Source organism: Lingula anatina, chromosome 4 (genome assembly GCF_051362555.1).
Source record: "Lingula anatina isolate TDL-2025a chromosome 4, LinAna3.0, whole genome shotgun sequence".
NCBI lineage: Eukaryota > Metazoa > Brachiopoda > Lingulata > Lingulida > Lingulidae > Lingula > Lingula anatina.
In genome coordinates, this window is record NC_141770.1 from 20,409,814 (window position 1) to 20,422,564 (window position 12,751).

Sequence of the window (12,751 nt, forward strand, 5' to 3'; positions counted from 1 at the left end):
CTTAAATTATTATCATTCATTCAAGTGTGTATAGTTTTAGTTGTACTTCCCTCAGCTTTTTCAAAATTTGCCTAAAGTTATACCTACATGTACTACATTTCCCCAATAAAATACCTAGAGGCATTGATCAGTTTTAACGCCAGAAAGCGTCAGTTTACATATGCATGAGCGACAATAGGAATATGAAAGTGTGGTGTGGCAGTGCATACTACAGGGTAGTAGATGCAGGTTTTAAGTGTGAACCCCTATAGGACCAGTCTTTCTACGCTCCTGACTCCCCATACCACAATTTGCAACTGCATACATAACTACGAACAAATGTCGTAGGATCTACCTACGAAAGGTAATTTTGTTATCTGCGTAAGTGAATACGTCAAATTACAATTCAACGCTTGGATGAACCTACCGTGGACAGGCCTTCGTTATTCAGCTATTGGCCTAGCTTCTACATGTATTATTGTATTGATTTTACTTTGCTAGTGTTGATATGGCCAATCGCAGTGGAGGTGAACAACTATAAGACATGAATATTTCTCTCCAGGGAGATAGATCAATCCAAATATCTGTGGGAATGGTCCCTATGATAGTATAAGTTGACAGCTATGGTTCGTAAATTTTGTACTGAAAGACCGGCGGTTGCACAAATTTCAGAACAAGTACCAGTACTCTAACGAGACACAAGGCATCCAGTAAGCATTGACGTGTTATGTCGGTGCAAAGCAGGCCAACTATATGGAAGTTGCTCTAAGTAAATCTTTAAGTGAAGCTGAAGAGGCGATCCTGAAGTTAATGAGGGTTATGTACTTCAGTGCGAAAAATTTGATTACAATGTACAGTCCCTTGCTGGAATTGATGGAACTAAATAAACAAGACTGTAAATAAAATATACAAAGATAATGGTGTCATGGCCACAAATCAGAATATTATGCAAGAAAGAAAAAATCACATGCAAATCTTTTTACAAACAAGGCAGCAAAGCTGTCAAAAGTACAGACAAAAAGCAAAAAACAAAGATGCAGAAAATGGGTCATTTTGTCAATTTTGATACAATAACAATTCTAGAAGATCAGAAAGACGATACTGCCTCCTGGTATTGTACTGCCAGCTGGAGTAAGCACATTCATATGGAAACCACAAAAAAAAGGGACATCACCTCCAATGTTGTGTTTGGCAAACTCTTCAAAATGCAGTAAACAAGAGTTCATAATTTTTTGTTGAAAATTACAATTCATAACTAAACCATGGGGATAAGTAAAAGGTAAAATTCAAATTTGTGAAGTGCAGTTCATGGTGAAAAGAAGGCCAAATGTCAATTTTAAGGTCATAGTTAGATTGTCAGGATATGAGTTCCTATATTCAAGTTCAATAGTAACTATGGGCATACATGTATCTCTGCCAGTTTTGGAGATATAAGGGATGGAAATGTTGCAAAGTTGAGTTCATGGAGAAAAGTAGGTCAAAGGTCAATTTCAAGGTCAGAGATAGATTGCCAGTATAATTGTTCCTATACAAGTTCAATAGTAACTTGGGGCATATCTCTGACAGTATTGGAGATATTGGGCTGGAAAAGCTGCAAAGTTCAGTTCATGGTTAAAAGTAGGCCAAAGGTCAATTTCAAGGTCACAGGTAGACTGCCAGTATATGACTTCCTATTCAAGTTCAATAGTAAGTAGGGGCATAAGAACTTCAAGCCAAAGGAAGTTTAAAGCCACACCTTGAAATTGTCGATATGTGAAATTCTTTTTTTCTCATAAAAAAAACATATAATTTCCAGAAAAGTTTACAGATAAAACAGGTTTTCCAACTGAAGATATACATGTATTTTAGTCCTATGCTACTTTTCTGTAAGTGAAATGGTTTTCCTCTAATGGTCACTATTGAGGCAGTGCCAAAAAAGGGTTGTCTTCAATTTTGATGCAAGATTACATAATGCTTAACAGCAAAAAGACCATCAATTTTTAATAAAAAAATAAAATAATAAAATACAGAAAATGCACAGAGCTTCTGGTGGATGGGGGTTAAAAGTGGCATCTTGAAGATGCTAGTGTTTGAAAGATAATTTAAAATTTTTTAAATAAAACATAACAAAAAATTCCAATAAAGCTGCTATTCAAACTTTTAATCTAACTGTATAACTATTAACATGATATGAATAACCCTATTGAAATTGAGAATAATAAGGCACTGTTATTCATCTTTACCATTAATGTTAGCATTACACAAAGTTTTTTTTTTTTTTTTTTTTGTAAATGTATTGGCAATATTAAACAACATTTACCTGCTTAATTATCACCAATTCCTAATTATGTGACACAGTTTAGAGAGCTAAACCTATAGGACTAAACCTATAATGAAATCTCAACATGTGTTTTAAGTAATCTCCGTTAATGGTCACTTGAAAATTAATTAGGCAAATGACTTAATTAGACTAAATAACCCTGAATTTAGCTAGTGATTACCCAAGGGGCAATAACATACTGACTGACATCCATATACTGTGGCACCAGATAGCACTCTATAGAACTGCATTGCTTCCAAAGCAGAAAACAATCACACTGATTTTCCAACACAAGCTGCACTTCAGTCCTATGTAACTTTTCAGTAAGTTTGAGTATCATAAGTAACATGGTTTTCCCTTAATTTTCATCCTGGCAGCAGTGTCCAAAAAAGGGTTTTCTTCAATTTTCATGCAATGTAACATAATGCTTAACAGCATGATGACCAGCAATTTTTAATAATAAAGTATCATGGAAATTCAGAAAATGTGACTTGCAAAGGTCTTCAAGCCAATAGAAGTTCAAATTCATACCTTGAAAATGTCAATATGTGAAAATGTTAATTCTCACAAAAAAAAAAACCTATATAATCTCCAGAAAAGTTAATTGATAAAACTAGTTTTCCAACTGAAGCTACATTTGAGTCCTAAGCTACTTTTGTGTGTAAGTTTGAGAAGAGTAAGTGACATGGTTTTCTTTTAATGGTCACTATGGAGACAGTGCCCAAAATAAGGTTGTCTTCAATTCTGATGTAATATTACATAATGCTTAACAGCATAATGGCCATCAACGTTTTGATAATAAAACTAGAGGATCAGAGAGGCGATACCGCCTCCGGATATTGTACCACCAGCTGGAGTAAGCGCATTCGAATGGAAAACCAAAAACAAACAGGAACAACTACCAGTGTTGTATTTGACAAGCTCTACAAAATGCAATAAACAAGACAAGAAATATGCCCCCTCCTCCAAAATAAAAAAAACAGCACAACTTTTATAAAAATTGTCTGATCAAGCCAATTTTCAAGACTATAGGCTTGTCAGTTTTCTTTAAAATGCATTATCAGTGTTGCATATATACTGAAAGAAATAGGCCTATCTCTGCCAGTTTTGGAAATATAAGGGATAGAAAATTTGCAAAGTTCAGTTCATGGTAAAAAGAAGGTCAAAGGTCAATTTAAATGTGACAGTCAGATGTCCAGAATATGAGCGCATTCTCAACGAATTACGGTACCGTAAGCCAGGCTTTACAAAGCCGGTGACCTAAAAATGGCGGACGTACATGAAAGAAAAACCGCCTAATCTTTTAATAGTCTCTCCGCCTCCCCACACGTCGTCCCTGCGGGGTACAGTAATTAAATCGCGTCTCGGTTCGCCATGCAGAAGCTACCTGAGAAATATTAAGTGCGCATGCTCATCAGTTAAACTCGTGGTGAGGAAAGCATGGCGGCTGAAGGCGATCGAATGAAAAAAGCGCTTCTGTTCTATTATCTTTGAAAACAGAGACGAAAAAGGAATAATTTGGCCCGTAGAGCAGCAATGAATCGACTATCTACGGAGATAATATCACAAGATATTCACGGAAATATTAATGTTCGGAGCCGAGATTTAATTACTGTACCCCGCAGGGACGACGTGTGGGGAGGCGTGTGAGAGGCGGAGAGACTATTAAAAGATTAGGCGGTTTTTCTTTCATGTACGTCCGCCATTTTTAGGTCACCGGCTTTGTAAAGCTTGGCTTAATTCGTTGAGAATGCGCTCTATGACTTCCTATTCAAGTTCAAATGCAACCATGCGTGTATTTCGGCCAGTATTGGAGAAAGAAGGGATGGAAAAATTGCAAAGTTCAGTGCAAAGTGAAAAGTAGGTCAAAGTTTTCAGTTTTGGCATCTTATGGCCGTTTCTCCCATGAAAATGCACCGATTGACCCCAAACTCCCCAAAATGAAAGGAGTCCCTAATTGCATGCCCTCACTATGATATGAGTGCTAAACTCTGTGTAGTTTCTGAAATTTGGTACAAATAAAAGTTTTTTTGCAAAAAATACCCGTTTTTAGAAAATTTTGGCCTGTTTGACCTTGAAAAAAGGTCAAATTTCAGAAACTACCTTGAAAAAAAGGTCAAAGGTCAAATCCAAAGGCATATTTGAAATCCTCATATATGATTTTAGGTCAGACTTCTATACTAATTTTTCCCATAATTCCTTCCATTTAGGAGATATATAGCATTGAAGTTTAAAAAAATTTGACAAGGGTGCATTTCATTGAGTGTCACGCCCAAGCGAATGCACCGACTGAGACAAAAAAACCAGGGGGTTCAAGTTGAGATTATATGTGACCTAAATCTAAGAGTTGGGGACACAGGTCCGTGCGGTCTAGGAGGAGAAGCGGTAACGGTGACTTGTATCCCACGCCACCCTGCGGAGCCGGCGGAGCTCACGGAGCTCACGTTCGAAGCCGGCGGAGCCGTACGATACGGGTCGGGACTAAAACCATGAGTACCGCCAGCGTACATGCTGGTGGTACTAATGAAATTATCATGGAAATTCGGAAAATGTGGCGTGGAAAGGTCTTCAAGGCCATGGAAGTTCAAAGTCACACTTTCAAAATGCCAAAATGTAAACAAGAGATAACTGTATTAAAATGATTTTCTGTCCATTTTCAACACCTTTTTATACATAAAACAAAATAATCTATTTACTGTTATTTTTAATTGATTAGCTAAGAAAATTGTTGACAAAGGAAATATATCAATAGAACAATTTTAGATGTCCAATTTGCTCCATTCTGAGATTCTGAACATAGTGAATGATTGAATCTAACAAACTGTAAAGATATGAGTTTTTTTTTCTATTTTTAACTCTTTATTACACAATACACAATAACAGATTTACCATCATTTTTATATATTAAACTAACAATATTATTAAGATGCAGAAAATGTCAAAAGAACACCTTTACATATCTACTAGTATGTAGTTAAAAAATGAGACTGTTAACATGCCTAAGAATTAAATCTGAGGAAAAAACACTTATTTACATAAAAAGGCATAACTTCACGAAAACTTAAAGGTACATACGAACCGAGCATCGGTGGAGCGTGGATTCCCAGTAGCACATGTAAACCACTTCTACTAGATTCTTATATGACTCAAATAAATTTGACATGCCAAGGGATAAACTGTATAGATCACTCGATCAGCCATAAAAGACCTTTAGACTGCTCCTTTCTTTAAATTTATGGTTGTAAATTTAACCTACTTCCGTGACCTACTTTCCTGTCCCATTGACATACCTGTACAGCTTAGAATGCCAGCAGAAAAATCTGTTCAAACATCATTTTCGGGTAAAATTAAACAATGCCTTTTGGTAATTCTCTTAGTTATACTACTTGAAACTATATGCTGGCATTTGGTTGGTTTTTGTGACAAAAAATTGACTTTGTATGCATCTTTAACCAATCAAGCTTATTCTCAAACTTATCTTGTATTCTAGTAAGACTGATCACTCCTGTGAATTTCAAGACAATTGGCCAAGCGTGTTATCGGTATTGCATATATGCTGAAAAAAAAATGAAAAATAAAACAATATAACTTTTATTTAAAAAAACCCCGATCATGCTGATTTTCAAACTTGACCTGCGTATTATGAATATTCATCAGTTTTGTAAGTTTCAAGCCAAAAGGTAAAATGGTTTTTCACTTATCGTGTTATCGATGTTGCATATATGCTGAAAAAAGTGAAAAAAACAGCATAACTTCCATAAAAATGACCCTATAATGCTGATTTTCAAACTTGACCTGCATATATTAAATATTGATCAGTTTTGTAAATTTCAAGCCAAAAGATAAAATGGTTTTTCACTTATCGTGTTACCGGTGTTGCATATTTGGTGAAAGAAGTGAAAAAAACAGCATAACTTCCATAAAAATGGCCCGAAGTGAAAAAAACAGCATAACTTCCATAAAAATGGCCCGATCATACTGATTTTCAAAATTGAACTGCATATTATGAATATTCATCAGTTCTGTAAGTTTCAAGCCAAAAGAAAATGGTTTTCCATTTATCGTGTTATCGGTGAAAGTGCATGGCGATGGCGATCACGACGGCGATGACACGCAGGTGACGGCTTTATGTACAGATACAAGATAGAAGGTGTTAATCTGAAAGAGTTGTTAAGATCCTAGGAAATGCCTTAGATGAATACTACTACTACAGCCAACATGCTTGAAGGAAAAATCTCAGATGATGAATTACTTCAGACATTAAAAATGTGAAAAATTATAAAAGCCCAGGCATGGCCAACTTCACAGTGAAAATTTTTTTTGACAGATATACACTCCTTTATTCTCCATTCCATAAACGAAGCATATGAAAAGTAATGATTAAAATATTTTTGAAAGATTCACAGTCGTGTGTATTAATGAATAGACATTCTTCTTCCCTCTTTAGTATCTCGAGGCTGTCGCCAAGGTGCTCCCCTCTCACCATACCTATTCATATTATGTGCTGAAAGTCTTTCTAGTATGTTAAGAAATAATGACCACATAACATGCATAATGAAGAATTTCTAAATTCTCAGTATGCTGATGATACAACAATACTTTAGATGGAACTGAAAAAAGTTTACATGCTGTGCTCCAAACTTTTTAAAAATTTGCTAGCATGTCTGGTTTAACTGTACATTCACAAAAAAAAAAAAAAAAAAAAAAAAAAAAAAAAAAAAAAAAATCTAACACCATTCTTTGTAAAGATTTTAAATTAGATTGGAAACCGAAGACTTTGAACATTTTAGGTGTTGAATTCTCAACCAACTTACAGGATTTGGTGGAAAAGAATTATAAAGACAAATTCAAAGAAGTAAAGCGGTTTATGGAAAAATGGTCGACCAGACCCCTGACAGTATTAGGGAGGAACGTGACATAATCATCTTTTTACTTCACTTTCTAACCCGAACACAAATTTTATTAAAGAACTTCAAAAATTATGTTTTAGATTTTTATGGAAAGGTAAAGTTGTTAATTAAAAGTTAAAAGGGAAAAGATGATTCAAAATTATAGAAATGGAGGAATTAAGACTACTGACATTAAGTATTACATTTATGCACTAAAGGTAACCTGGCTTAGAAGATGTACATTAAAAGATTCAAAATGGAACATCCTTTTTAGACTCCATTAATACCAATTTACATTGGGCCAAAATTGGTAAGGGGAAACTGATATCTATAAGAAATAATATAAGAAACTCATTTTCGAAGGATGTTATTGATGCCTGGATAAATCTGCTAGATCATAAAATTGTCTGTACCAGAGATAAATTTTTGAAGGTTGTATATATATATATATATATATATATATATATATATATATATAAATGATTTGATTAACTAAAATGGAGAATATCTTAACTTTGTTCAATTTACACAAAAATTTAAAAATATTACTGATTTTTTTACATTTCATGGTATGATATCCACTGTAAAAAGATATCAAAAAGAGCTTGATATTGACATGAAAGGAAAAATAGAGTGTCCATGTTTATCTACACAAATATTGTGGTTGATAGGATTTAGTGAAGGTGTAAACCGTTCTATGACTCAATAGTAAATTCAGACATACAAAGATATAAATCTAGGGAAAATTGCGAACATTTATTAGAAAATACTTTTAATGCTAATTATTGGAAAAAATTAATAGTTTACCTTTTACCTGTACAAAAGAAACAAAAAATTTATTATTATCCTACCATATTACTTGTAATTTTCTGCTTTTTATATATGTTTAAAAGTGTAACATTCAAAAAAATTCAAGAATAAAAAACTTGAAAATAGTTTTGCATGTTTTAAATAAATAAAACAAACAAAAATAAAAGTAAAATAAACTAAAAAAACATTGAAGAAAACATTAATTAAATGAATGAATTTTCAATACTTTTTACATTCACCACTACTGCCATCCTTTACTGGTTCCTGTTTCTTGCCACTGACATGCTGTTCTAATTTCTGTACTCTGTCCAAATATAAAATACACTTAGTTCTGATACTTTCCCTAGCTTCGTCACTATCTGCCTCATCTGAAATCAGAATAAATCACCTAGTATTACTGAAACTAGCTGAGATTTTTAGTTTGAAAGATTTTTCAATGTTTTATAAATGAACATCTCTAGCAGTGAATTCAAAAGCTTTTACATTTAACCAAACAATAATTTCTATACATAGCAACAGAAAGACCACACGTATTGATTTTAATATTGCAATTGCAATTTTACAAAGAAACTTGATTAAAAAAACACAATCTGCATACATTTAATTGCATGGAGAAAGTACTCCACACCCTGCTCATACAACCTCAAGGCTTCCTCATAATTCTTTTTCTTGTCTTCTTCTGTAGCCTTGGTGACTATATAATTGGCTTTCTGGAAAGAGATGTGGGCATGGAAATTAGTAATGTATTGTAATAAAAAGCAAGAAAAAATGGAAAACAAATTCTTCATTTACAATCCAGTGCTAAATAGTACATTTGGTTTCTGGGGAGAAATGTCAAATAAGCACAAAGTCAAATGCTCACCTCACACATATGTATTGTTACTAGTATTACACAATCTACTCAAACACGATACTTAAACTTTTAATGACTTACTCCTGACGTTACTCATGTGTGTGGTCGACACATCATCATCATCAAAAATAATCAGTTTCTACTTATATTTTGTTTTTTTTTAATATCAGCAAAACTTTGCTCCGACTTCGAAGTAGCAGTGTCAGATTAGGTTGAATAAAGCAGTGAGACGAATGAAAACTGGAAATTGTGGCCCGACTCTGGCTGTTAGTGTTACGGCAATATTTTAACTGTCGAGTCTTGTGCATGACCAAGCACTCATAAAAAGGCAGTTGCTAAACTCTATGTCATTCTTATGAAGGTTTACTGATGCCAATAATATTCAAATTGATGAAGACTATATCTTGAATGGATATTAGGATCATACTGGTGATGCACATGACTCACAAGCTCTTTCAAAACAAATAGGCCTACCTCTAAAACTAGAAAAGCACTCCGAGAGGAGCCGAAGCTCTTTCAAAACAAATACATACATGTACATGTACCTCTAAAAAAAGTGGATTTATCGGGATTTTTTTACTCGCAGGGGTAGATCAGCATAACAGTGATCGGAATCACATCAACCAATAAGCATTTGACTTACCTGTAAGCTCGTGGACATTTAGACCAGCTTTGCTAATTTCTCTACATCCAAACAGTACGAGTACTGACCTCCCGAAAGGATGGCGGAAGTTGACAGTCATCAGAGCCACGTGACTTTCAAGACAAAAATATCGCACTATTGTTTTAGTTTGATTATCAAAATTATATGCCAACAGACGTGTCAGTTGAATACATTTTATAATTGATTACATTATCTTGATAGGCGACACCTTTTGACTAGTTTGCACACTGACCGCCGCCTGCTAGTGAATCTAATGTGAAAGGAAAGTGAAAGTCAAAATCGTTCATCGTAACTTTAAGGCATTCGTTTTATAATCTTGCGGTGGCCTCTAAGATGGTTCTGTACAACACAGTCAGGCCTGCAAGAATATATCCGTGTGTCTGTCCGTGTCGTCGCTGGTGCTGTCGCTGTCCAACACATGACGGTCGCCCCATAAAGTCTGCCAAACCGTATATTTGTTTTACTTTAAATTTACGGAGTTGCTTTGTTTGGTAAAAATGCAGGTTGCTTTCAAAAATAGGCATGATCCTTTCACATTAACGGTAATTATTGTTTTTGTTTTTTTTTATATATTTTTTTATTTCACACAGCATTCTCGGCTTTTATAACCGATGAAACCCAATTATTTGCTAGTTTTTCAATATCCATGTTACCTGTATTATGTATATATTATAATGTAAGATTATGCTGTTTTATAGCATTATGTAGGGGACTAATAGTGCATCATAATTGGGCAAATCATTATTTGGTGCACTCTTTCTGCGTCTGAATGTCTGAAAATTTGTCAGCTTTGCTGCCTTGTTTCCTGTATGTTTTCTATATATTTACCAGCTTTGCTGTTAATCTTGCGGAAACCTCTACAACTACATGTAAATACCGACACAGTTACAAGTGCACGAAATTTTCACTGAAAAAAGGGAGATTCTTAGATCTGAACAGCAGAGATATTTAAAAAAAGTCAACACATAACTTCATGAAATAAAATTCAAAGGCTTATACTTTATAGGCTTGGGAGGGGGTACTGCAATAGTATTATTTATTATTATTATTATTATTATTTTTTTTTTTTTTTTTGCACTTCACCTCTACAAGTACAATATATAGGGCCTACTAGTAAGTGAATGGAAAACGAAAGTTTAACGAAAGAATCTTTTTTACTTCATAATAATAGTTTACAAGTCTAATTTTTTCATTCATTTTCATCATAGAGCAAAGTAAATTATAACAAGCTAGCATGATCAACTGTGAAAAGTATAGACTACATCATTTTAGTACATCATAATGTAATGAAAATTTCAATTAAATTATTGTGAACACAGAAAAAAAGTGCCTTTAAGTGCATTTGACTCATGCGCTGAATATTTAAACTAAGTTAATGTATAATTTATTCATTTTCAATGTACCAGTGCTGTTGTAATAAGCCCTGTAAATATATATTGCGGAGATTCAGAAGATTTTCAGAAAACTCGACTTTTCTGCTAAACGGTAGTTACACGTGAGTGTAAACACGTTTAGCAGTGGTTCTCTCCCTGTCCAAAAATCCCCTGGGTAAGAGCCACCATCCACCCCATTTTCAGCTGTCAAGCACTCGTTGGGTGAAGATTCCCAGACGCAGTAGAGCTACACTCGAGGTTCCGATTGAGAGGACTTGTTCTCTCTGGCAGGTTCACTGGGGCGGTAGTAAAAGCAGTTGGTTGGTGTCGCAGGGTTCACGCCGAGTGGGGACCCTTAGCTGTTGGTTGGTGTCGCAGGGTTTACGCTGTGTCGGGACCCTTAGCAGGTGGCTGGACGGAGAACGGGAAGTTGGGCTCTCCCGTGGGTTCGTGCCGTGACGGAACCCAAGGCAGGTGGTTTGTCGCAGGGTTTACGCCGTGTCGAGACCCCTAGCAGGTGGCTGGACGGAGAACGGGAAGTTGGGCTCTCCCGTGGGTTTCTGCCGTGACAGAACGCTAAGTAGGTGATTGGTCGGAGAGTCCGGGCCGTGTCGGAACTCTAGGCAAGTGGTTGGTTGGAAAACGGGAAGCAAGCTGTCCCGAGGGTGTGCGTCGTGCCAGCACCCTAAGTCGTTGATTGAAGGAGGGAAGTCTACCGCTTAGACTCTCCCAAAGGTGCGCACCGTGTTGGCACTTGTAGCTGTGGGCCGGTAGAAGAGGAGCCACTGCTGTCACAGTCTCCCACCGATTGCAAGTTTATGCAGAACTAAAACTGGACATTAACTGAATTTATCCAAAGAACACATATTTAACGTGGACTTAAAGACAATAACTGAATATCAGAGTGGGCATTATTACCACATTGCATTTTGTTGGATTTTAATAAACATTTTGAACCTTTTTACATCAGCAGTTTGTTTCTTGGATTTGAACCTTTAAAACAATGACGAATCCCTTTTAATACTGTACGGACTGAAGTACCAACATAAAATCCGTTACAATAATATCAGTGTTCCCGGAAAACCGTCGGGCAGACGAACATGTCCGTCATAAATTGAAAATGCCCTAGTAGTCTACTGGGAACTTGCTTTATATTATTGCTTTGAACTCAAAAAGAATACCCACGCTTGGACTCTCCCAAACAACTCAAACGTGTAGTAAACAATGTGTAGGCCTATTCGGCCACTACTACACGTTTGGCCTACCACTGCTGAACCGGTTCAGGCCAGGGCCCCGTAACTCGAAAGCATCGCGCATTGCGACCTAGCGCAAGAGTCTCGATTCCATAAACCCCATATGTGGGGCGAGTATGGGCGAGTTATGGAATGGAGAAGCTTGTGCTCGGTCGCAATGCGCGGTGCTTTCGAGTTACGGGGGCCCAGCTTTGAAGCCTCAGAGTTGAGGGATGAACATACGTCAACAGTGCAGACACAGTGGCGCCCCCCCCCCCCCCCCCCCCCCCCAGTGAAGAGCATATACTTGTACTTGACGTGCGTTACAGTTAAAAAAAAAGGCATATATCGCTTTGATTTCTGCTCAGCTGCCATAAGTACAGACTCAGTGATAAAAACGATGTAATTTTTTTTATTTTTTAAAAAGTGAATAAGTGAATAGTTGATTTTAAATATTAATGTGAGATGATCTTAATAGTTCTTCTCAATTCAACATGCATATACAGTATATTGGACCATTGTGTTCTTGTGTATTTGATTTTTCATTTGGCAATTTATGTGATAAAAGTTTCATTTAAATTTTCAAATATTTATAGTGATTAAAATTTCAGGTTACTATTATAATAATAATGATATAATTATAAAGCAATGT

The 12,751-nt window shown here is 35.7% G+C and overlaps 1 protein-coding gene across 3 annotated transcripts in view; it reads right to left on the reverse strand.

The window, feature by feature from the left end:
- Positions 1 to 9,724, reverse strand: part of LOC106169736 (vacuolar protein sorting-associated protein 4B) — a 26,682-nt gene extending 16,958 nt beyond the window's left edge. For 2 of the 3 annotated variants that reach the window (XM_013549338.2, XM_087012096.1), the window contains exons 1-3: positions 9,474 to 9,724; positions 8,576 to 8,687; positions 8,204 to 8,345 (exon numbers count right to left, since the gene is read on the reverse strand). In XM_013549338.2, the coding sequence (XP_013404792.2) occupies positions 8,204 to 8,345; positions 8,576 to 8,687; positions 9,474 to 9,491 (272 nt within the window). In that variant the 5' untranslated portion in view covers positions 9,492 to 9,724. The remainder of the gene's footprint in view (positions 1 to 8,203; positions 8,346 to 8,575; positions 8,688 to 9,473) is intronic. The other variant, XM_087012095.1, reaches the window with a different exon arrangement.
- Positions 9,725 to 12,751: the final 3,027 nt, after the last annotated feature.